Source organism: Nelumbo lutea, chromosome 6 (assembly GCF_056320005.1).
Source record: "Nelumbo lutea isolate HS-2025 chromosome 6, American lotus-T2T, whole genome shotgun sequence".
NCBI classification, from domain to species: Eukaryota; Viridiplantae; Streptophyta; class Magnoliopsida; order Proteales; family Nelumbonaceae; genus Nelumbo; species Nelumbo lutea.
The window spans coordinates 5,882,070-5,904,956 of NC_142689.1; the positions used below are offsets into that span (position 1 = coordinate 5,882,070).

Here is a 22,887-nt window from a genome sequence, read left to right on the forward strand (position 1 = left end):
GTAGCAAAGAGTTTTTTCGAAGAATTCTAACAACATCTCCTATTCAATGCCGTTTATTGGCTTCACACATTTTAAACGGTTACAGGAAAGAAAGGACACGTGACGCATAGGGATGGCAATTTCGTGGGAATTTTTGGGTATTCGATCTATCTCGACCCTAATAGGATCCGTTTATCAAAACCCAATAGAGTTTATGACGGATTTGGGATTTTAGATTAAAATCTTATAGAGGTTGGGACAGATTTGGGATTTTATATTAAAACCCTATAGGGTTTGGGACGGGTTTAGGTTTTGACTTTAGGGTATTCGATACCCGATACCTGGGATGCATAACCCATTATATTATATATCATGCACAAATTTATAAATTTTAAGTACTAAGATAATTATTTTATTATTAATATTTTATTTGCATAACTTTTTTGGGATTAAAATCATCATTTGATGTAAATTTGGATTTGATAGATTGTTTATTTCACTTAATTATAAAATGCTAATTTTAAATATTATTTATTTTAATTTTTAGTTGAATTGTTAATCATATACATGTATTGATTGTTTTGATGAATACAAAAGTTAATAAAATCTATTTTATTTCATTAAATAACGCAAAATGTGAAATGACTTAGTGGCTTAAATAGTACCAAGAGATTTGGTGTTATCATTAATTTATATGTGTTCAAGTTACATCATAAGCATTAGGAAACATTAAAAAGTTATGTTCATAAAGAATTGGCTCTACCCAACTATTGTTCTTATCTTAGCTAATCTTATCTCTTTTTAGGGAGAGGGTGTAGCATTTTGGTAGTTTGAGCCCAACTAAGTTGGACTTGTCCTTATCTCAATTGAGCCTAACCCAACTATAATATATTTGTACATATATAGACACATACTTGTATGCATATATGTATATTTTTTTGATAAATCATACACATGCATCTATCTATATATATAATAGAAAGAGGGGAGAGGGGAAATGAGGGGTCCTCTCACCACATAGCTCACATGCGCATCCTCATCTTTTCCCTTCTCACACATGTGCATGTTTATTTTTAAATTAAATCATTAAAAATATAACAATTCAAAATTAAAACCCACATAGGTCATTATTGTCTCTCATAAAATCCATCTTTATTATCTAATAAAATCATCCTTAAATCTCTATCTTAATGTCAAAATCCAAATTTGCTCATTCAATACATAGGGTCAACCTTTCTTTTATAGATGTTTAAAGAAGCCATTGCTCCTTTCAATGGGTTATCACATTTTATTTCTTCAGTTATTAATTTAATGTCCTCTCACCACATAGCTCACCTGCCCCTCCTCATCTTTTCCCTTCTCACACATGTGCATGTTTATTTTTAAATTAAATCATTAAAAATGTAACAATTCAAAATTAGAACCCACGTAGGTCATTATTGTCTCTCACAAAATCCATATTTACTATCTAATAAAATATCCTTAAATCTCTATCTCTCTCTTCTCTCCCACTTTAATCGTTAATGTTTGTAACATCCTCACTCCCCATTAAATTTATAGTTTCCTCTTAAATATATTGATCCTTTTTGGCTCTCTCTAATGAAGTAAGGGTGTAAATTAGATAGATTGGGTTAGGTTAAGGGCCAGCTTTAAATATAAACCCTAGCTTGGACCCGAACTAATGCCAAAATCCAAATTTGCTCATTCAATACATAGGGTGAACCATTCTTTTATAGATGTTTAAAGAAGCCATTGCTCCTTTCAATGGGTTATCACATTTTATCTCTTCAGTTATTAATTTAATGTACACTTGTTTCATGGATTATTTGGTTCAATAATACATAATGCAAAGAAGTGGATCCCCCAAACCTTGTGGTTATGGGATTTGATCATAGGTCTTTGCTATAACTAGCCAAATAAGTGAATGAACCTACTTACTACGCTACCAGTTTATGTACTTTTCATAATATATTCTCCATATAAAAAGGGATAAATTTGAACAAAAAATAATTAAAAATAAAAGACTTTTTTTTATTATTTAATTAATATGTAAAGAATTTGAAATATATAAAAACCTCGGTGAATCGCTATTACTTCATCTTTCCTTGAAAAGTACATTTTGAATAACAGCTCACACGAACCTCCATTTTTTCTCTCATTTATCCACGTGGTTATTTATTCTTAAATTAAATGATTAAAAACATAAAAAATGAAAAAAAAAAAAACCATTGACTCTTAATCGTCTATGTTAAGGTTGATTATTGCTCTCTTCCATAAAATAATTGTTAACTCTCTCTCTCCCCCATCTCTCTCTCATGCACACACAATCCTCAACCCCTTTTGGTCTCAATTAATTAAATGAATTGGCTCATGTTAAGGAAAACCTAAATTTGCCAACCAAAATCTATCATTGTGCCCAACTCTAAATATGGCCCTTGGGCTAAAGTAAAATTAATGACAAAAACATAACCAACCAACCAAAATGAAAAACCTAACTTTTGCCTAAATCCCCTAAAGGCACCATTTGAATAGCACAACGTTCCTATATTTGTTGGAGCAAACCAGCTAACTTACCAACTATGCCACTACTCATTTGGCACCCAATTCTAAATATAGACCTTAGCCTATACCAAAATTGATGCTAAAAATCTGCCATCCAAAACCTAACTCTTAATGTGAACCTTAACCTAATATTGAATTGGCACCAAAAAAAAAAAATGTCAACCAAAACGTAAATCTTGCCCTACTCTAAATACAAACCTTAGCTTAAACCCAACTTGACACCAACATTGTGTTAAAAGGCTTAATCATTGAGGTGTGAGGTGTATGCATTTAGGTGAGGTAGGTAATCAGGTTTTGCCTCAAGGCTTCAGCCTCACAATTTTGGTTTGAGGCTTAAGCTTTTGTTAGAACGAGGCGAATCCCCAAGTCTCAAGGTGTGACCGCGTGAGGTATAACATGAGGCATAAAAAAGCATAAGCTTTAAACATCAACATGATTTAGGGATTTCATGCAAACAAAATTATGTATTTTTTATAGTTCAAAATATATAGAAAAAGCACTTGAATAATCATGGGCGAAATAAAAATAGCAAGAATGAAAAATCAATAAGGCAAATCAAGTTTTATTAATTTCTCTTAGTATTTTAGCCTAAGAGAGTTCGATGCAAAAAAAAAAAAAAAGACCAATCAAGTTATTAGTTTTCTTGGATAAATGAAGTGGATTTTTTTTCTTAATATTATAATTTAACATCCCAAGTTTATTGTTTTTCTCATTCTTTTCCTAATGGATTTGTTGTTCTTTGTATTGATTTTTTTTTTGCATAAATCAAATAAACTACATTGTTTCTTTTCTTCACAACTATTGGATGACCATAAATCTGAAATAGATGATTTTTCATATGAATAATTTTATAAAATTGCATTTTGAGACATCAAAAATAAAATGATTATAATTGTTAGATATTATTATTTTATTTAATACTTCAAAGTTAAAATTTATTATTTATAAACTTATATTTTGGTATCTGTCTTTTTCGGCATCATAGATTTTTCACTTTCTTTTGTGATCTCATTTTGAGCGTATAACGATAAAGTAAGACGAGTTGAGCTGGGTTTAAGCTCAGTGAGGATCCAAACCTAAAAATTGAGTCAAATGCCTGAACATGTGTCAAGCCCAAAATGTCTAACCTGGGGTTAAGCCCATAAACTTATATCTCCGTAAGTCTTTTATACATAATGTGAAATTCGAAGTAGAATCTCACGACACAAAAGTATCAGACCCGATCTGATCCTCACATCTGGCGCCTCACATGCATATCCTATCATGCATTGGGAACATCTCCCGTTAAGGAAAAGGAGATATTCTTAATGCACGATAGATGTACCTGTGAGGCGTTTATTTGTGAGGAGCATATCCCGTCACACTTTAATTCTTTTAACGGCTACTGTGAGGTGCGCCATACATCGACCTCACACTATATATTAATTGTCCATTTGTGAGGCGCCCAAGTGTAAGGAGCAGATCCCGTCTCGTGGCGCCCAAGTGTGAGGAGATATTCTTAATGCACGATAGATGCACCTGTGAGGCGTCCATTTGTGAGGAGCATATCCCGTCACCCTTTAATTCTTTTAACGGCTACTGTGAGGTGCGCCATACATCGACCTCACACTATATATTAATTGTCCATTTGTGAGGCGCCCAAGTGTAAGGAGCAGATCCCGTCTCGTGGTGTGAGACGTGCTTAGTGAGGAGCAGATCCCAACTCGATTATAATTCGGTTCCATCTACGCTACTCGCAGTCTCGTACTCGAGACGGGCTAAACTGGGCCGACGAGATGAGCCAAATCAGTCTCGCTCGGTTCTGCCAAAGCTACCAGACACTACTTGGGTAGTTGGGCTTGAGCCAAGGTTGGTCGGCGCTTCGAATTGCAGGGCCATGGCGCTTAGATAGTAGCCGAGGTTGGGAATAAAATGGTATCGTATATTCATATCAGAAGCGCGGCAAAGTCGCGAATAGTGGGTGTGGGTGATGGCAAGTAGGAAGAAAGGAAATGGAAGATTCTGAACTCTGAAGACGAATCATTGACTCTTATCTTTCTAATCGGCTTTCAACAAAATTGTAATCTGTTTGCATGCTGGATCATATGGCTTCTGCACCTTCTCATCCGACTTATGTTCCTCTCTCTTCCGGTGCAGGTACTTCACGTTTTTTTTTGTGTTATTCGGTCCCTATTCTGGACTTCCTTTTGGCTTTTGCTCTATGGCTTTGGATTCTTGTATTTGTTCGGATGTTTGTTTTTTATTATATGCTGGCCAATTATTTCATTTTTAGCACGAAGTTTGTTTTGTTCCACCCCAAATCTATGTTTGTTGCTTTGTGGATAGAATTTGGTATTTATTCACTTCATTTTTGTCAACTATATGTATATTAGTATTTACCATCTTTTGTTTTCCAGGTGGCAAATATCCAGATCATGAAGCCCAGCTATCATCGGTTCCCATCCACATTGTTACCCATGCATCTCAACTCCCCCTTGAATTTCTGGAACCCTCTCCTGAAAGGCCGTTGGTCATTGGCTTCGATTGTGAGGGCGTTGATCTTTGTCGTTATGGAGCTCTTTGTATTATGCAGGTAAATGAGTTCTGCTCTATTTGCTAAGAGAACTATCCTCTTTTGTGTAGTAAAATGAGGAAGATATAGCTAACCTGATAAAAAAACAAAATTCTATATCTTTTATGTGCATTTATAAGAGAAGTATATGAACTATATACTATTGATGACATATATATAGATGACTGCTTTATGCTTCTGATGTGCTTTTATTCACTGTTTCTCAAGAACTTTAGTTGTACATTTCATCACTCTTATTAATTAACATGTTTATACTGCATGTGAGATTCTTAATTCTTATTTTATTGTCAATTAAAGGTTTTTTTTTTTTTTTCCTGTTTTTGTCAGCTTGCATTTCCAGACGCTATATATTTGGTTGATGCTTTTCAGGGTGGGGAGATGCTTATGAAAGCCTGTAAGCCTGCACTTGAATCTAGTTATGTCACAAAAGTCATTCACGATTGCAAACGTGATAGCGAGGTCTCTAATGGATTATATTTACTTGTACCATTCTGTGTATATGGTTTAGTTCTACTATTATGTTTTCTGGCTCTCTTGAATATTATTTTTCCTTTGCAGGCTTTGTATTTTCAATTTGGCATAAGATTGCACAGTGTTGTTGATACTCAAGTAAGCCTCATGACTACTTGCAAGCATTTATAGTTTAAATTGCTATCTTATATTCTATACATTTTATCAGTTACTATTGTAATTCTTGCATGAAGACACATGGTTCTTCTCTAAACCTTTCTATAAAATGTATATTCTATACATTTTGTCAGTTACTATTGTAATTCTTGCATGAAGGAACAAGGCTTTTCTCTAAACCTTTTCATAAAATGTATATTCTATACATTTTGTCAGTTACTATTATAATTCTTGCATGAAGGAGCAAGGCTCTTCTCTAAACCTTTTGGTGTTGTGCATTTCTTTTTCATCATATGGAAAGAACTATATCCATAAGTAGCCATTAAAAGAAAGGCCTGTATCTCTAGGAAGTAGAGGCTTCTAATGATTCTACTCTAGAACTTTCTTTTCCTTCCATTCCAGTTGTGCTGTTTTCCCTTTGATTAAGCAACTAGGCTTCATTTTTGTACTGCCTTGTGTTTAAAGCTAAAGTACAATGTATTTCATTTGGAAAAAAATGTATATAATTAAAATATACCTAAGTATACCAGCGGCTATGCATTATGGCACTGGTAATGCTCATGTAATATGGCATCCATATTATCTATACAAAAAAGTGTAATTAAGAAAGTCCCTGATTGGAACTCTCCTGAATTCCTTATGGATGGATAATCAGGATTTGATGGTGGCTATGGTTCCCAATGAGTTAAACCTTTCTTCGTCACTGATAATCAGCTCACTTCCACATTTGGGTGCATGTAGCTGATAGAAAGAAAAACAAACTACTAATGTGGGCATTTCCCTACTATATGCAACACTGTATATTGGTCTCCATACTCCAGGTCAGTGAGAGCACCGGTTTTCAACACATTTCTTCTCGGTTGACATTGTTTTTTTAGAAGAGGCAAAATATCAAGTCAATAAAAAAGAAAAAAAAAACCTTTGTACAACCAAAGGCCGTATATCAGATGAGTACATCCAGACTCCAAAGTTTTTCCTCTGTTCGGTTAGAGTTTGCAAAAAGATTTTCAACCTCAAAAAGAGAAATGGGATTTTTTCAGTTACTGATCGAGATTGAATTGTGGAATAATCTTGCATTTCTTTCCTGCCAAATCGACCAGAACACTGCTCTAGGAACCATCTGCCAGATTTTCTTTTCCTTTCTTACTTAAACTTGGATCCACCAGCCTTTCACAAACTGGCAGCAGCTCTTGACAGAAAATATCCTAGAGAGAGAGAGAGCTTTACTTTGGAATAGTCTTGCATTTTTTTCCTGTCAAATCAATCAGAACACTGCTCCAGGAACCATTTGCCAGATTTGCTTTTCCTTTCTTACTTAAACCTTGGATCCACCAGCCTTTCACAAACGCTTCTATTGGAACCGAACAGAAGCTCTTGACAGTAAAGATCCCAAGCACTTCCATGCAAATGTTATAGGTGAAACTACAATGCAATAACAAGTGATCACTGGATTCTTCTTCTCTGTTGCATAATGCACAATCTGGAGAATCAATCACCAATTCACCATTCCTCTCCTTACCAGGTTGTTCTTTGTAAGGATTTTGTTCAGGTAGGAAGACCAAACAAAAAAAAGCCACCTTTGAGGGGATTCACTTGCACCAGATTATGTTCAAAGGAAAATCTTGCTCCTCTTGAGTCAGCTTATTGTAGAAAAATTTTAATGTGAATTGACCCTTGCTGTCCTCTGACCATAACCTTCTGTCGTATTTGCATGGTGTACAGCTTCTATAGTAACCTTCCAAATGGTTCAATCTACCAGTTGTTCAAAGGCCTTCCGAAAAGTAGGTTCCATGTATATTCCCCATTTTGAAACTGCACGCAATCTGCCACTCTTGTCAGCAGTTACTGCAAAAAGATCCGGAAAATCATCCTTCATAGGATCCCACACCAACTATCCATCCAAAACCTGACCCTGGCCACCAACTTTCAACAATTGCAAGGAATTAGCCTTTAAAATCAGCTTACTTAAGATATTGGCCACCAAAATAAAGAGAAAGGGAGAGAGTGGATCACGTTGTCTAAGGCCTCATAAGCCTTCAATGAAATCAACTGCCGAGCCATTCACTAAAACAGAAAGGTAACTTGTTTGCAAACAACCTCTAATCCATTTACACCATACATTCCCAAAACTACACCTCTTCATGATATTAATCAAAAAGCCCTAATCCACTAGATCATCGGCTTTCTCCAAGTCCAATTTAATTGCCACTCCCTTTCTCTTAACCTTTCTTGAGCCTCCACACATTCATTTGCAATTATACATTGCAACACATTGGAACACATTTAATAACCATTGAAAAACGATGGAAGAATTAAAACTTCAATGTATTAATTTTCATAAAATCAATATAGTTTGTATTATTTTTTATTAGTATATAAATTTTAATAATCAATTTTAGCATTTATTACCCTACATTCCTTAAGAAGATAATATTTATTTAAGAATTAAAGTGCATATATTTATGACAAGCAACTATAATATAGCACAATGGTAGACTTATGATCATTACAAACTAATGACTAAAGTTCGAATCCTCTCAATTGTAGTTTTTATAGCCAATGTAAAGTGTCTTTAATGTATATGATAAATTCGAATTTGAATTTAAATATTTCTTAAATGTAACATTAAATAAAGGAGTCAATTTAAGGCATGTTTAATGGCATATAATAAATTCAAATTCAAATTTGAACATTAAATAAAGGAATTAATTTAAGCCATGTTTAGTATAGCATTAAACAAATGAGTTATTAAAGAGGGGGGTAATTATAGGCATTATAGATAGTAATTATAGGAGTTTTTAGGGGGGTAATAATTTGGAATGTATCGGCTGATACATACAAAGTGTTGGACTGTATCGAGTCTGTATTGAACTGATATAGACGAAAAGAAGCAAAACTCTTGATTTCATTGTGTTCCACGTACCGGACTCCTACAAAAACGATATGTATTGGCCGATACGGACCAATACTTTACGAAATTTTAAACCTTGGTTGTATAATGAATGCTAAATGAAATAGAGATTTTCTTTTGAAGTTTGATATTTCCAGTGGTCTTTGTCATGCAGATAGCATATTCTCTGATAGAGGAGCAAGAAGGAAGGACAAGATCACTGGATGATTATATATCTTTTGTTGGCCTCCTAGCAGATCCACACTATTGTGGTAATACATCATCCCTATGGTGATATCTATTGTTGGCCTTGTTTCAAATTTATGATTTTGAGACTCTTCCATTTATAATATTTTGACTTAGTTTTTGGAGGAACGCTACAAATGGCCACTTCTTTGTTATTTGTTATATAGCAAAATAGTATTGCCTGATATTCTCACCCTTTTCTTATACTTATTTTTATGTTTACCTTTTAGAATTGTTGAAATTTGATTTTGTTGAAATTTGATTTTTTTCTTTCCTGTGTAACTGGAAAGTTTGCATTTTTTTTTTTGAAACTGGAAACTTTGCATTTAGCATTATTTGGTAGATTTTGGCTCAGTGTTCATATCTGTGATTAATGGGATGGATGGATTATATCCATTTCAAGGACATAATAGAACTTTGCATTTAACATCATCATCATTCTTCTCCCTGACTCATTAAATGAAACAGGGGATCTGCCCCTTGGTTTATTTTCTGTGGCTTTCTTTCTTTACTCTCCCTCTAATGTTTTATTTGCAAAAACAAAAAAAAAAAAAAACAAAAAATATAATATTCTTTAGTTGCAAATAATTTTTTGACATGCAATTTCTCTATTAAAAATTTGTAATGCTGTGTTCGAAATTTTGATTTATTTTTTGAAAAAATGGAAACTTTCATTCAAACATGATAAAAAAAAGAGAGGGGGGGGGGGCTGAGGAAGGCCACATCCTTTAACTGGGAGAGAAAAGGTCCTAGAGCCAGCAACAAGACTAAGGAAAAAGGATTTGGTTGAGAAAATTCCATTAGAAGTAAGGGACCAAACTCTTTTGTCGGGGAGGGAAGGGGAAAGGTGAACATCATTTAGAGAATTCAAAAGGGAAGAAACCTTATTAGATTCAACATCAATTTGAACTCTATGGAACTGAAAATTAGAAGACAGACATTGATCTCCTCTAGAGAGAACCAAAGAGACCAATGCATCTCTATTCTCGACACTACGAAAAAGTCTACAATAAATACCTTTCCAAGGGTGAAGTGAGGTGAATCTGTTAAAAGATAGGCTGCTGTCCCAATCATTGATGTTCCTACCTTATTTGCTTCAGATGACTGAAGCCTCAAGCTTGTCATGTTCTGAAGGAAAATGCCAGAGACATTTGCCAAGAAGAGTCAAATTCTTTTCATGAGGTGATTGTGGCCCAGATCACCCTCCTCTTTGGGCATAGAAATCATCCTCCAATTAACCAAGTTCTCCCTTCTGCCACCACCTCCATCCCATAAACTTATATTATCTTTTTAATATGATGGTTTACCATGTTTTGATATGATATCATTATTATTTTGTACAGAACTCTATTAGTTTCATATTCTAGTTATGCTTTCCTTGTTGGTTGTGTCACAACTGACTAAGAAAAACGTTTGAGATCTTGTACTGGGAGATCAAGCTTCAAGCAAGAAACCCTTTCCAGTTGCCACATCTCCTTTCTGGGCAATAAGGGCCTGTTCGTTTCCTCTTAACTCTTATCTCTTAAGAGGAATCTTTTAACTTTAAGAGAAAAATGGTTGTTTGTTTCCTCTTATCTCATCTCTCTTAAAGTGCAATCATACAAATTTTTGTTTTCCAATGATAACCCCCCAAAAAAGACAAACAAAAACTCTCATATATGGGGTCAAAATGGATATTTGATAATCTTCAGAATTCAGAATTCAGAATTCAGAATTCAGAATTCAGAACAACAATATCTGCATTTAGAGTTCAGAGGAAAGAGAAATTCACCAATACCAATATACCTCTTAATGTAATTATTGCACTTTCAGATGTCAGACTTAAGAGCAAATGAACAGGCCCTAAAACAAAGAGGGGAGTGAAAATATAACTGCATATGTCTGGCATGAACCAGGGAAGTGAATACAAGGTCAACAGGAGAGTCTCTTATGCAAGGGTGGCCTAAATTGGACTCACCATCCACATATTGTTCAGTTGGTGGAATATTTAATGTACATCCTTGAAACTGAAGGCTGTTCTACTTCATTGAGGAAATGGAACAGAATATGCTAGGGGTGAGGGGTCTATGTTGAAAGTCCTGAATCTCCTATTCTTTTGGTTCAAGGTGGCATTATTGATTTTTTTCTTACTGTTCTGGCTTGCGACTTATTCAAAGCATGTGAGATTAGGATAAAATGTAAATATTTCAGAGTAGGCCAGACCAAGATAGAGTATTTTTTTGATAATAACAGAAAATCTTTTTCATTAAAATAAAACATCATCACAAACAGTCTGGTGTTGAGAGGACACCAAAGACCAATTACAGAACATTTTCAAGATTACATTCTTGAATATCAATATCATGCCAGAATTTAGATCCTAAATCTGAAGTATTCACTTGAGCAAATTGAGGTAAGATGAGCATAGACCAAGATAGAGCATACCACCTGCAATTTAGTAAAAATGAAATTACAAATTAGGAAGTAGTTAAGATTGATAGCCAAGGGCACTCTAACCAACCATTTTATTTTTTCAATTAGGTCTGTAGGAAGGTGTAATTGAGGGGACTATTATAATTGACATAAGCTGGTGGATGAAGTTGGAAGTACCTTTGAAAGATCTTGCAACCATAGGTTTCAATCAAGTTGAAGAAGTTTTGATCAAGTCAAGGAACAATATGTCAGCAAAATAAATCTAGCTGGCACAAGGATATGTTGAGATTGATGGGTTGCAAGATGTGGAAGCATGAGTAGGCAATAGGTGGCAAGATGTGGGAAAGTGGACTGCGATGGTGAGAATCTCCATCTCTGTCCAAGCTGCACCATTTCTTGATCAGTAGGAGTTGGGGGGATATCCATCTCTGACATCACTCAAGTTGCTCTAATGAGACCTACATCAGATCATATAAACATTCTCCTGTAAACTGGTGGTATAAAAAGGAAGTCAAGCTCTTTCTGGTGGGATATGTGATGCTCTTTGAAGCTTCCAGCCTCCAAGAGAAGATCAAGGAATGGTGAATGAATACCCCTGCCTCATGAGGACCAACCAATTAAAATTTTCAAAAAGTAAAAAGAACAAAATAGAAATTAACCAGGTCACTGTATCCATTCAGGCAGTAGCTTTCCCTTTTTTACAAGTCCTTAAGTAGAGTGATGTTGTGGAGCTCTCTCTTCACAAAACTTAGTTGGATGCCCTTGAAACAGTATTTCACAATTCGTTAAGTGCTGCTCTATATCATTTTATTTTATTGAGTCATTGATGCTTTTTCAATCAATAATACTTGACAAAGATTGTATCCATTCCTACATCTCTTTTGATTCCCCATGACTTTTATTATGTATTATTGCATCAGTTTTCACCTGGGCGATGTGTTGCAGGTATATCATATATTGAAAAGCAAGAAGTTCGTGTTCTTCTTAGACAGGTGAGCTTTAAGTCTCCTTCTGTTGTTTTGAGTGTAACTGCAGCAACTTATTCTATCTGAAATAACGAAATTTTGTCTGGAACAAGTATGATTGAATCTTCTCTTGGGATGTGATCCTAGAAAACCACTTGATATTTTCTTCTTCATAAGTTAATTAATTCGCTACAGATTAGATTCTCTGTTAACATTTAAAGAGATAGGGACTGCTTAATGGCTCGCCATATCAATATTTATGTCTTTTTAACCACCAATTATCAAAGATACCATTATAATGTGAATATCATTATCCATGTTATAGGTAATTCATATAATATGGGTATCTCATGAATGACTTGCCTACTGTGCCAACCAAGTATATAAATGTTGCTCAGTCGAGTGGGTGGTTTATACTTCCCACTGATCAATGATCTGGAAATATATGAAAGAAAGAGAAGTTGAAGGTACAAATTGTTTTTCCCACCAAGCAAGACAATGAGCCACAAGAAAAATCTCAACAGAGGCAAACCAGCTAACAAGAACCAACAAACATTATAGTTTTCTTAACAGTATATTGTTAATTGTTAAAAGTATAGGCATGTAGAATAGGGGCATTTGTGTCACTTTATTTTAAGTTATGTTTTAAGTTCTGTCCCACATTAGGGACAGAACAATTGTTTTACTATGAGATTAGAAATCTATAAATATCAGCAAACTGGAGAGAGACCAACTCCTGTAATTCGTTTCTTTTCTCCTCTCTCCACTCTCTCTTCTCACTATGTCTATTGTATGTCTGTATGCAGCAAATAAACATCAGTACATTAATAACACTTTTGGTTGTTGTTATTGATAGAAAATAATGAACACACACACTACAAGATAAAGCTTTAACTTGGATGAGCATTTGTCAAATACAGATCACTCTTTCCAACCACACCCTTATTTCAGCTGTTGAGCTAGCTGATTTTATATATGATCTGAGCAAAATGTACAGTCAACATAAAACCAACTTCTCTGATATGATCATATAGTGGTCATGGGCCATTAGAAGCATCTCACAAGTTGCACCTGGTCAATAACAATCTGTAAGTAAATCATGTTTTCATTTATTCAGCCATGAAGAACATTAACCTGAAAACCTAAAAGTCAAATCAAATCTTGGTGCTAATTGAAATTCCTAATGCAATGGGCCAATGGCATGCAAATGAACTGCAATAATCTCAACCTTAGATTTTCTCAGAATGCCTACAATACACCTGAAGGCCCTACATTTCAAAACAAGGTTTTTAAAAACCGACCCTATAAAATTCCTGTGCCGCCAAAAGTTAGGGCTTTTTGCTGGGAAGTGGCTCTTCAAAAGATCAATACTATGGATGCACTTCAAAGAAAAAGGCCAGACTGCAGCCTTTCCCCACATGTCTGTTACCTTTGCTTAAGAAATGGTGAGACGGTGACTCATCTTTTGATTTCTTGTCCTTTTGCTTATTATTTGTGGAATTGGTGTGCTGAACCTTTTTGACTCGGTGTGCTGAACCTTTTTGACTCTAGCTTCTTCCGACAACCAAGGAAAAGGGGCAGGGTAATGTGGAGAATAACAAGAGCTGCCATCCTATGGTCAATTTGGGAAGAGGGAAACAATAGGATCTTCCTAGGGAAAGAAAAGTCCAAGGAAGCACTTGTGGAGGTTGTCACCATCAAGGTTATGCACTGGCTGAAAGTACATCATCTCTTCAAGGATTTCTCCTCAGCGGACTTAATTAGAAATTGGAGTGTTATAGCTATATCCTCGCCTTCCTCCCCTGTGGTACAAGATTGTTGGGTACCACCGCCTCAGTTCATGAAGCTAAACTTTGATGGAAGCTCCTTGGATAATCCAGGTCTGTCGGGAGTTGGGGGTGTGTACTGAAATGAGGAAGGAAATGTCTTGGCCATTTACTCGGGCCCAATTGGGGTGGGAGATTCATTAAGGGCAGAAGTAATGGCATTACTTCAAGGTTTGAAATTGGCGAAACAATGGGGCATGCAGCAATTAGAAGTGGAAGGAGACTCCAAGCTGGTAATAGGGTGGATGCAAACCGGAAACCTAGGAGTGTGGTCTCTTAGACAGCTTCTAAGAGAGATTATTATCTTAGCAAGGGAGAATGGGGTGCACTTTAATTGGGTAAGAAGGTCAGCAAATGGAATGGCCAACACTTTAGCTAAGCAAGGAGTTACTAGGGATGCTTTGTTTTGGGCCTGTTTGTAAGTTTTTGATTTTCTTTTTCCATCCTTTTTGTGGGTGGTAAGCCTGTAATCTTTTTAATTATCTAATGAAAGTTACCGTTTCCTATAAAAAAAAACCCCGACCCTAAAATGGAACCACTTTGGCCACCAATTTCCGGGTTGAACAGTTTGATTGTCTGGTTAAAATCAATCATCCTGTGATATATATATATATATATTTTAATTTAAAAGATAAAAACGACCTGGAAATCAGTCCGTGTAGAGCGTTTTAGCAGTTCAACCATCCAGGTAAGTGGTTTGATGACCGAGTCAATTGGAAAATTCTGGGTGAGGTGCAAAACAGAACCACTTGGGTGATTAGTTCCCGGGTTGAACAGGGTTGAACAGTTCAACCTCCCAGATCAATGACGTTTTGAAAACCATGCTCTAAAGTGTGCACCCATCAAAATTGAGCTGCATTACCTAGGCATGGCCCTCCAAAGGTTTGAGCACAAGGAAAATGGTGTGTTTGTTGAATGAATAAAAATGTGTAACATGTTGAGTTCTGATGAAATTCTCAAAGATCCTTTATTTTTTTCAGAAGGCTAGGCAAACACTTTATCAGAATTCCCTTGCACGATAAAACTCTTATATTTGGTTCTTGTGTCCGAAAGCCTGCAGAATTTTAGTTCTATTTTTTATTAATTTGATGATGACATGAATATTTATTAAGAGGAAAAAGCAGTACAACAACAATGCATAGTTTCCTCTAAATCTTGAAAGGAGCTAGCCTCTTGGTAGTATTGCAAGAAAATAACGAATCCCTACTTCATTAGAGAGCAAGGGGGCGTTTGATAACAGATGACTGAATAACTTATTCTTTGTCTTTTATGTGATAAGTTATTAAGGAGGTTGTGAACTCCTAATGGCTGAAGCTGAAGTTTGGCCGACTACATTATTTTCAAATAGTTTATTATTTAATTATTTTATCTGCTAAAAGACAAAGTAATACATCAATCATTTCGGGCACTTTATCTGTTATCAAATGGCCTCCACATGGTAATTTGCTGCTAGAAATTTGGCAGTTCCTTAACACTGCTTGGGCACTTTATGGTGCTTTTGGGAAGAAAGAAATAATCACCTCTTTGAAAACACAACCAGATTTGTCAAAGATTTACTCTCCCACATTACTTTCTTGGGCAATCTATGGGCCTCTATTTCTGCAGAGTTCAAAGGCTTATCTCTGAATGATTTGCGAAGAAGTTTGGGGTAAATTCTGTTCTCCTCACCAGGACCTTCTAGCAGGTCAATTGCTTTTCCTGCAAGGTTGGTATCAGATCTGACTTTAAATTTTGATGGTAGTGCTTTGGGAAACCCTGGAGTTTCTGGGATTGGTCATTGGTGGAGTTTTTAGAGGAAGGGAGGAAAGCATTGCGTGGCCCAAATGGGGTTGCTGATTCATCAAAAGCAGAAATCCTGGCTTCACTCACAGGTTTTCGAATTGCTAAAGAGAAGGGCTGGTCTGTTCTATCTCTAAAAGGAGACTCTGCAAACACAATGAGATGGTTGGGGGGGGGGAGGGAGGCCATTGGAGACTAGCTCATTACTTGGCCGAGGCCAGAGACATTTTGAACACCATGACTGTAAATTTAATCTGGATTCCCAGAGAACTAAATACTACAGCTGATGGTTTAGCTGAATCGGGTACCTTTAGGGAAATTCTGTAGAGTGAAAGAAATCTGCCTCTGTAATTTCTTTTTTCTGGTTTTTCTGTAGTATGTACATCTCCTCATGTACCTTTTTTTTTATTAATACAATCAGTTAACTCTTGTTTCAAAAAAAAAAAAAAAGAAAGAAATTTGGCAGTTCCTAGATGCTTCCAAATATTGCATATGGAGTTCAGTTGTGTAAAATGCATCCATTTTTGCTGAAAGACTTCCCTCAGCTTGCTCAAGAATCTCAAATAAAAGCTTGATTTTCAAAGTTGTTCTAAATTGCTTTAGCTGCTTCCTGATAAATGAGTTTATATATCTATCCTTCATGAGGACTTTTTTGGGTGGGGCAATGTTCCTCCTTTTCTGTTCCCACTGTCATTTAGAGAAAATTGATTGTTTTTGGTGCTAATGGTTTCTAAAAGTAAAACTCAAAGGACTATTACCAAGAAAAACTTCTTACAAGAAAGTATTGTTCCATTCAAGTGGCAAATTCTAGTAGGGGTGCAAATCGGGCTGGCCCAACCTGAGCCCAAACTGATCCAGCCTAAAATTTTACATGGGCTTTGCTTGGATTTTTGGTCCTGGGGCTGGACCTGGACCCAACTATGCATACATATGCACATGCATGCATGCTTGCGTAAATTCAAAATATACAAATTATCTATTTAATGGTATTAATTATTGGTGCAAATAGGTTTAGGGCATTCTTTAATGTATTGGGCCTAATAGGCCATTTGAACCTGACTGGCTAACCAAGCCTGCCCCTAGCCTGGGACTGAGCCCAACCCAAGTGTGTCAGTTTTTTGTTTGGGCTGGGCTTGGGTTGGAAAGATTGGGTTTGACCTTGAGCTCGGATCTTAGGCCCAAGTCTTAGCGTTGGGCCTGGGTTGACCTTAAACCAAACCCAGCTGCCCAAGTTGCAACCCAAAATTCTAGAGTCCTTTGACTAAAGGATCTGATTTCAAAGTGATTAGGTTCCAAGAACTCTCATCCTTTTGCTTCCCTACCAAGTATAAGTCCCCTGTGGTGAGGGTACAAACACATGGGATAGATTTGAGCTGTGTACACAAATGGGTGATTGACCTTGCTAGTTCCTCTGAAGTGGTGAAACAAATCACCTCCATTACCATTGAACCTGGTGTTGAGGTCGAGGTTATAATTGTTGACCCATGATTGTGTTTTTGTCTTTGTTTTTTTTTTCTCTACCTTTTTCCCTGTTTCTGCCTCATAATTGTATAGCTTTTTTCCTTGTTTCCAAATCAGGATGCTGTAAATAGCTTCCAGTCTTTTAACACATTCAGAGGAACTGATCTTATTCAATCCCTTATATATAAGACAGGTTGTGAATTGCAATGATAGAACTGATATAGTGAAAAATTAAGATTCTCTAACCAGCTGGATTTACCATGTGGAGAGGGATTTGGTTGTATCATGTGCAAGACTGCTTGGTTGTAATGACGAGTCATTGCAGTAGAAGATTGTTTATCTGTTAGCTGTTCTGCATGCCCCAGCAACATTGTTAGCAGGTAGAGTGCGATTAGCAAAAAATCAGCAATTTCAAGGTATGTTGGGAGCAAGGTCACGGGGAAAAAAAAGATGGGATAAAAATTCAGCCAAACAAACACAATATGGAAGAAGGTACCATGCAAAATCCATGTGCAATCCTGGTTGGACTTCAAGGATAAAGGAATGGTCAAATGTTCAGCCAAGCAACAAATAAATTAGGTAAAAGGAATTGTGTAATAGATTGATAGATACAAATTTATAGATGATTTGTATTTCTTCATCATGATTTGTGAAAACTCTTTCTATCCTTGATCTTCCAGGGAGTATGCAGAAACCATCGAAATTGAATTTAATGCCATGGAAGGATGAGACCAAGATTCAGAAGCTGTAGTTATTGTAAAGATGATAACATATTGAAACATCCCTTAATGATGTCATCCATGTTGAAATCCCTGATATCTATCTTGTTTTCACCCATTGTGCATTTGTGCCCCACCCTAACTGTGGTTGGGTTGATCAAAACCTCATGCACCTTCTGTTTGTTTGTTAAGTGGAAGTCAAAAACATAAACAAACCTGTTTTTATCTCATTATTATAATGTACCAACGACCCACCATTGTTTTTTTTTTTTTTTTTTTAAGTGGAAGGGCTACTTATTCTAGTCCTGATTTCTAAAACCTGTTTCTGAAGTTCAGGCTGAAGAACTGAACTAATATCTAATTACCTATATATTGTTTAAAGCCAGAAGAACCAGATCAGATATTCTTAATTTGTTTCAAAATGTAGTACAAAAGGCAAGAAATTAAGAATCACATGGAGTGTATTTGCAGAAATATTAAGCTTAGCAGTTCAATCATGTTTACATTTTTATCCTGTTCCAATTTTTTACCTGATTTGTTTCCTTGTAGCTGGATGCCGAATTTTGTGGATACTGGTTATACAATTGGTGCATTTATGATGTTGTTCGTTACATCTTCTTGCTTGCTTGGGATTGATAGATCTCCTTGTATACATTTTCAGGATCCTGAATTTTGGACATACAGGCCATTGTCTGAATTGATGGTCCGTGCAGCTGCTGATGATGTTCGCTTTCTGCTTTACATCTACCACAAGATGATGGAAAAATTGAATAAGCGATCCTTGTGGCATCTTGCAGTTCGTGGTGCACTGTATTGTAGATGTTTCTGCATCAATGATAATGAGTATGCAGATTGGCCATCTCTCCCTCATATTCCAGGTCTTCATGCTTCTGAATATGGTAGTTTACTGCTGTGTAACATTCTTTGCTCCAATATCAGTAATTTTTCTTTTTATGTTATGTCCTATAACAGAGAGATTAGTCTAAAAGCTGGAAGTATGCAATATTAGGGTCCGTTTGGTTCATAGTTGGAATCAAAATCGGAATGGTTTAGTCCCTAGTTCACAGATGGTTAATGAGAACTTGAAAGTGAGATTGGAGTTATGGGTATTGGGTTACAGAGTGTTATATAGTGATGAGCATGGTTTCAATGAGCGACTCTTGAGAACTCTACCATATTTTTCATTCATTGTATCAAAAGTAAAAAAGTTCACAATTGTTTTTGTTGTCTGAATTTTTAGCAAATAAATGGACTCAGGAAGATTGGATGTGTCACTTCAAACAGAATGGAATGGCAAAACAGGATTCATGTAGCTGGCCTCATATAGTTGGGACAAAGCCTAGATGATGATGAATTGGACTCAGGAGGATTCTCATGGGTTATTCAGTAATAATTTTTCCATCAAAAAATGGCTCTATTTCATTATGGATAAATGCATCAAGGGATGTGGAGACGTTTTTGTATTGTCTTCCCAATTTACCATTTGAAGATTGGATAAGCTACAGTTGTGTTGTTAAATAATGTCAGTTTGTGCCTTTCAGTGGTATCACTGAAAAGAAAGGAATGGCAAAACAGGATTCATGTAGCCAATCCCATATAGTTCTGACAAGGATTAGATGATGACAATGATGATGAGTATCACTCATAATAGATGACCTTCTGTATGTGGAGAAAGGAAAAAGGAAGATGTGCAAAAATATGTCCCTCCTTGGCTGGAAAGCTACACACACACCCCAACCGGCTAAGAGAAGAGATTATGCATTGATGATCTCCATGTGCATATATGTCTTCCAAAAATTATGGGCATTATGAAGGGTTTAGATTTGAAGTAATGACCTGGCCGACTGTTCTGCTGTTAGGCACCCATAGAGGGTCAAATCCCTTAGTTGCCAAGCTAATTTATACATGGGGCTATGAAATACTTTTATATTCTTAACTTTTTGAGATTATAATACCAAAATAGGCATTACTAAACTAAAATTTATTTTGGAGTTTACATTGCTAGTTTCTTTTTATTATTTTCTAATTTGTTAGGGTTCAATCAACACATGTTGGTGTATGCTGTCTTGAGCCCTCAAAGACTTCAAAACCTGAACCAATAAGCAAGGGAATATTTTTTCCAATTAACATATCCTTCTTTTTATGCTAGTTTATACTTCAGTTATGAAGATTATTAAAAAAATCCATCACCTAGGCGAGCAGGTGCCCTCCTGTCACCCAGCCTCATCTTGACACCTTCAAAACTATGGCTAATTCCCTCATATATAGGCATCTAATGCATATTTACTATCTGCGTAAAAATATGTAAAGATAACCTTATAAAATACATTCTTCCTTTGGAGTTTCTGTTCCTTCAGCAGTTTGTGCTACATGATTCTCACTCCATATTACATTTGTGGTTTGGGAGATGATTTTTATATCTTGTAGTCGTATGAGACTACTGACAGCCCAAGCTGTGGTGTATAATCAATGGGAAATTAAGAGGATGAGAGGAGAAAGAGAAAAGAAGAGAAGAAGATTTCGAAGGAAGGATTTCAGAAAAGTGTTAGGAACTGCCTAACTTAGGGACTTTTTCGAGGAAGCCTGCCTCCTGAACGAGAGAGAGAGAGAGAGAGAGAGAGAGAGAGAGAGAGAGAGAGAGAGAGAGAGAGAGAGAGAGATTGTATTCCCAAAATCAATAATTCCCCTCCTAGCTTCCTTTCCTTATTTATACACTTCTGTTACAATTCTGTTGTACCAGCCTCTCCACTTGTCCATTTTGTTATTTAGTTTGTTCTAGTGGTTGGCTGTTAGTTACATTACTTAAAGGCTGGCGTGGTCTTTTCTTGTACACTTGTATTCTCTTTATTTGTGTCTCAACAGTCCTTCCTCCCTTGAAAGCGACCTTGCCCTCAAGGTCAAGATGTGGAAATCTATTCTGTCAGTCCAAGTAAGGTTCCCAAGTTGCATCCTCAATTGGGAGACCTGACCATACCACCAATGCCTCTGGTTCGATGTGATTCTCTTTGCGTATCCACCTGAAATCTGTTATCTGGGTGGGCTCAGTTTGAACTTGGCCATCTTCCGAGAATGATGGGAGGGTGGTTGTTGTTTGTAATCATTCATGGAGAGAGAGAGAGAGAGAGAGAAAGAGAAGAAGTGGAAGATATGATTGAGAGACAAAAAACCTACAACTACTGGCTGCCACCAGTTTAGTTATTTATATTAACTTAATATAAAAGGAATGGGAGATTACAAGTATGCCCCTGGCGGCATTCCCTAGAAACAAACTAATAAGAAAGAAAGAAAATAACTGACTGACAGCATCTTAAACTAACAACAACTATAAAATAACAATTAAATAATCCTCACAATACTCCCCCTCAAGTTGGGCTGAATATGTCTATCATGCCCAGCTTATCACATAACTCATTGTGCTGTGAGTATGGAAGCCCTTTTGTGAGGACATCAGCGAGTTGTTCCTTGGAGTTGACATAAGGGATGCAAATTTCCCTTTTTTCCAATTTTTCCCTTATGAAGTGTTTGTCCACCTCAATGTGCTTGGTCCTCTCATGTAGGACAGGGTTGCTGGTGATGTTTATGGTTGCCTTGTTGTCACAGTAAAGAGACATAGGATTATGAATAACAACTCCAAGCTCCCTTAGAAGATTTTTTAGCCAAAGAACTTCAGCCACCCCATGTGCCATAGCTCTATATTCAGCTTCAACACTTGACCTTGCTACCGCACTTTGTTTCTTGCTTTTCCAGGTCACTAGGTTTCCTCCCACAAATGTGCAATACCCATCGTGGACTTTCTATCATCCACAACACCTGCCCAATCAGCATCTGTAAAGACTTCCACCTTTAGGTGATTATGCTTACTGAATAGTAGACCTGTTCCGGGATACTTTTTCAAGTATCTAAGAACTTTCTCTGCTGCCTCCATGTGTGGTTTCTTAGGAGAGTGCATGAATTGGCTTAGAACCCCAATTGAATAGGCAATGTCTGGACGGGTCATGGACAAATAGATCAGCCCCGTACACTTGTGTGTACCCTTTGGCTACTAATCTTGCTTTGTACCTTTCAACTGTCCCGTCTGCTTTGTGTTTAACTGTAAACACCCACTTACACCCCATGGGGTCTTTCCCCTTTGGAAGATCCACCAATTCCCAAGTTTGATTTTTATGAAGAGCATTAATCTCCTCCTTCATGGCATCTATCCATTTGGGGCATTTTAAGGCTTTTGCAACATTTTTGGGAATAGGGATGCAATCAACTGCGGATAGAAAGGCTCGGTATGAGGGGGAAATGTGATCGTAGGAAACATACTGGGTAATGGGGTGTTTGGTAGTGCATGACCTGACTCCCTTTCTTTGAGCAATAGGAATGTCAAGGTCATCCACAGTAGGAGTAGGGGTATCAATAGGTGCAACAGGGATTGAACTTACCTCCTGGGAGTCTAACAGTGTCGGTTGCTCAATGTTTGGTTGCTCCACATCTCTATCACATTGTTGATCTCTACGGCGTTGGAAGACACGAAAGGGAGCAAGGTCTGGAATAGAAGGAAGAGATACTTGGTGGACCTGAACCTGCTTCTCCTCTTCCACACTACTACTCTCCCCCTTAGGAGAAGCGGGGAAGAATGGCTCAGATTCAAAGAAGGACACATCCATGGACATAAAAAACTTAAGACTAGCGAGATCAAAGCACCGATACCCTTTTTGAGAGGAGGGATACCCCAGGAAGATACAAGGAATGGACCGAGGGTCTAACTTACCTCGAGACGGAGACAGATCATGGACAAAGGCATAACAACCAAAAACTCTCATGGGAATGGAAAATAAAGGGGGCTCTTTCTGATTTGAAAAAT

The 22,887-nt window shown here is 36.7% G+C and overlaps 1 protein-coding gene across 4 annotated transcripts in view; it reads left to right on the forward strand.

The window, feature by feature from the left end:
• Nucleotides 1-4,260: 4,260 nt before the first annotated feature.
• The window catches only part of LOC148847033 (uncharacterized), a 41,945-nt gene continuing 23,318 nt past the window's right edge, over nucleotides 4,261-22,887 (forward strand). Inside the window, exons 1-7 of one of the 4 annotated variants that reach the window (XM_088949376.1) lie at nucleotides 4,261-4,677; nucleotides 4,938-5,113; nucleotides 5,483-5,572; nucleotides 5,672-5,722; nucleotides 8,806-8,902; nucleotides 12,234-12,280; nucleotides 18,700-18,916. In XM_088949376.1, the coding sequence (XP_088805502.1) occupies nucleotides 4,614-4,677; nucleotides 4,938-5,113; nucleotides 5,483-5,572; nucleotides 5,672-5,722; nucleotides 8,806-8,902; nucleotides 12,234-12,280; nucleotides 18,700-18,916 (742 nt within the window). In that variant the 5' untranslated portion in view covers nucleotides 4,261-4,613. Of the gene's footprint in view, nucleotides 4,678-4,937; nucleotides 5,114-5,440; nucleotides 5,573-5,671; nucleotides 5,723-8,805; nucleotides 8,903-12,233; nucleotides 12,281-18,699; nucleotides 18,938-22,887 lie in introns of all 4 variants that reach the window. The other 3 variants (XM_088949374.1, XM_088949373.1, XM_088949375.1) reach the window with 3 other exon arrangements.